This window comes from Tenrec ecaudatus, chromosome 1 (assembly GCF_050624435.1).
Source record: "Tenrec ecaudatus isolate mTenEca1 chromosome 1, mTenEca1.hap1, whole genome shotgun sequence".
NCBI lineage: Eukaryota > Metazoa > Chordata > Mammalia > Afrosoricida > Tenrecidae > Tenrec > Tenrec ecaudatus.
The window spans coordinates 18,612,369-18,614,163 of record NC_134530.1 but is presented as its reverse complement, the minus strand read 5'-3'; the positions used below and the strand labels follow the sequence as shown (position 1 = coordinate 18,614,163).

Here is a 1,795-nt window from a genome sequence, read left to right as displayed (position 1 = left end):
ACATACACATCAAATTGAGAAGGAGTTTATATCTTCACAATAGCTATGGTCCTTCCAATTCATGAACAAAGAATATTTTTAATTCTTCTTTTAGAAGTATTCTGTAGCTTAGATTTTATCAACTTTGCTAGACTAACTCCTAAGTATTATAATTATTTTTAAAGTGCTTTCTTTGGTTGTTCATATGTGTAGAACAATTCACTGTTGTATACTTTTATGGTTGTTTCTTTGGGATTTCTCTGTAGACAGTGACAAGTTCTCTGAACAGAGAGTGCTTTATTTCAACCTTCCCAATCAGTATACCTTCTTATTTTTTTTAATTTTTTGTTCTTGGGAACACAGGAGTATTATGTATAAAAAGAAAGTAGATTGAATAGGGATTATAAAGTAGATATGTGTGCACTGAGGAAAGCATGATTTAGATCTTCACGATTTTCAGCTCTTTCTCTTGAGCAGCTGTCTAATCTAGAGATTGTTTACACTCTGTAGAGAATAATTTTCAACTGCAAAGTTTCCGTAGGGCCCGCTTTATGTCCTTGTTTCTAAGAGTGTAGATAAAGGGGTTCAGCATGGGTGTGGCTACAGTGTACGTTACCGAAGCGATTGCACTGGACCTGGAATTTTGAGTAGCAGCAGAACTGAGATAAATCCCAAAAGCGGTACCATAAAACAAGGAAACCACGGAGAGGTGGGACCCACAAGTGGAAAAGACTTTGTATTTGCCCCCAGCTGAAGAAATTTTCAAAATGGAGGACACGATCTTTGTGTAAGAGAAAAGGATCCCAGTGAGTGGAATAACACCCAGAACCCCAGCTGCAAAATAAATCACTAAGGTATTGAGGGATGGGTCAGAGAAAGCAAGTTGGACTACCTGGTTAAGTTCACAGAAGAAATGGGAGATTTCCAACTCTGCACAAAAGGACAAACGCAAAACCATTAATGCATGTAATAGAGCATCCAGTACACTCAATAGCCAGGAGCCCAGAAGCAGGAAGCCACAGAACCTTGGATTCATGATGACCGTGTAGTGCAGTGGGTGACAGATGGCCACAAACCGGTCATAGGCCATCACTGTCAACAGGAAATTGTCTACTTCTACGATAAGCATGAAAAAATACATCTGGGTGATGCAATGCTCATATGTAATGAATCTGTTCTGCATCTGGATGTTCAGCAGCATCTTTGGGACGGTGGTGGAGGTGAAACAGATGTCTGCAAAGGAGAGGTTGGAGAGGAAGAAGTACATGGGTGTATGGAGGTGGCTGTCCTTGATGATGGTCAGGATGATGAGCAGGTTCCCAGTGAAGGTGACCAAGTACATGGAGAGGAACAATGCAAAGAGGAGAGGCTGCAGCTCTGCCTCTTCTGAGAGCCCCAGAAGGATGAATTTTTCAAAATATGTGTGGTTTCTTGGTTCCATGTAGGTGAAGAAACTACTGGAAAAGAAAAGGGCAAGGCTAACTTAGATATAAGAATTTAATACCAGTTTAACTGATATGCTGTATATTTTATTTTAGCATGTAAATTAATTCCAATATAATATCTCTAGATGTTTACCCTTCAGTTGAGATTGTCATGAGTCCAGAATGCTCAGTCTTTTGGGAACACACCTGACTAGCCTACCGTCTTTGAATCACATCTTGTTTTATAAAACAATATAAATTGTACAACTTCCATGAAACATTGTTTTGTTCATTCAACAAATGTGTTTGAATAATTTTGTGCACCAAATATTCTTGTAGGTACTGCAAATAGCAATAATAATTTTAACAACTGACCTTATTTCATGAGTAGT

The 1,795-nt window shown here is 38.7% G+C and overlaps 1 protein-coding gene across 1 annotated transcript; it reads right to left on the bottom strand.

Moving 5' to 3' along the window:
- Nucleotides 1-499: 499 nt before the first annotated feature.
- On the bottom strand, nucleotides 500-1,420 carry LOC142448173 (olfactory receptor 7C1-like). Its single transcript, XM_075549798.1, has one exon. The coding sequence runs from the start codon at nucleotides 1,418-1,420 to the stop codon at nucleotides 500-502; it is 921 nt and encodes a 306-aa protein (XP_075405913.1).
- Between the last annotated feature and the right edge of the window lie 375 nt (nucleotides 1,421-1,795).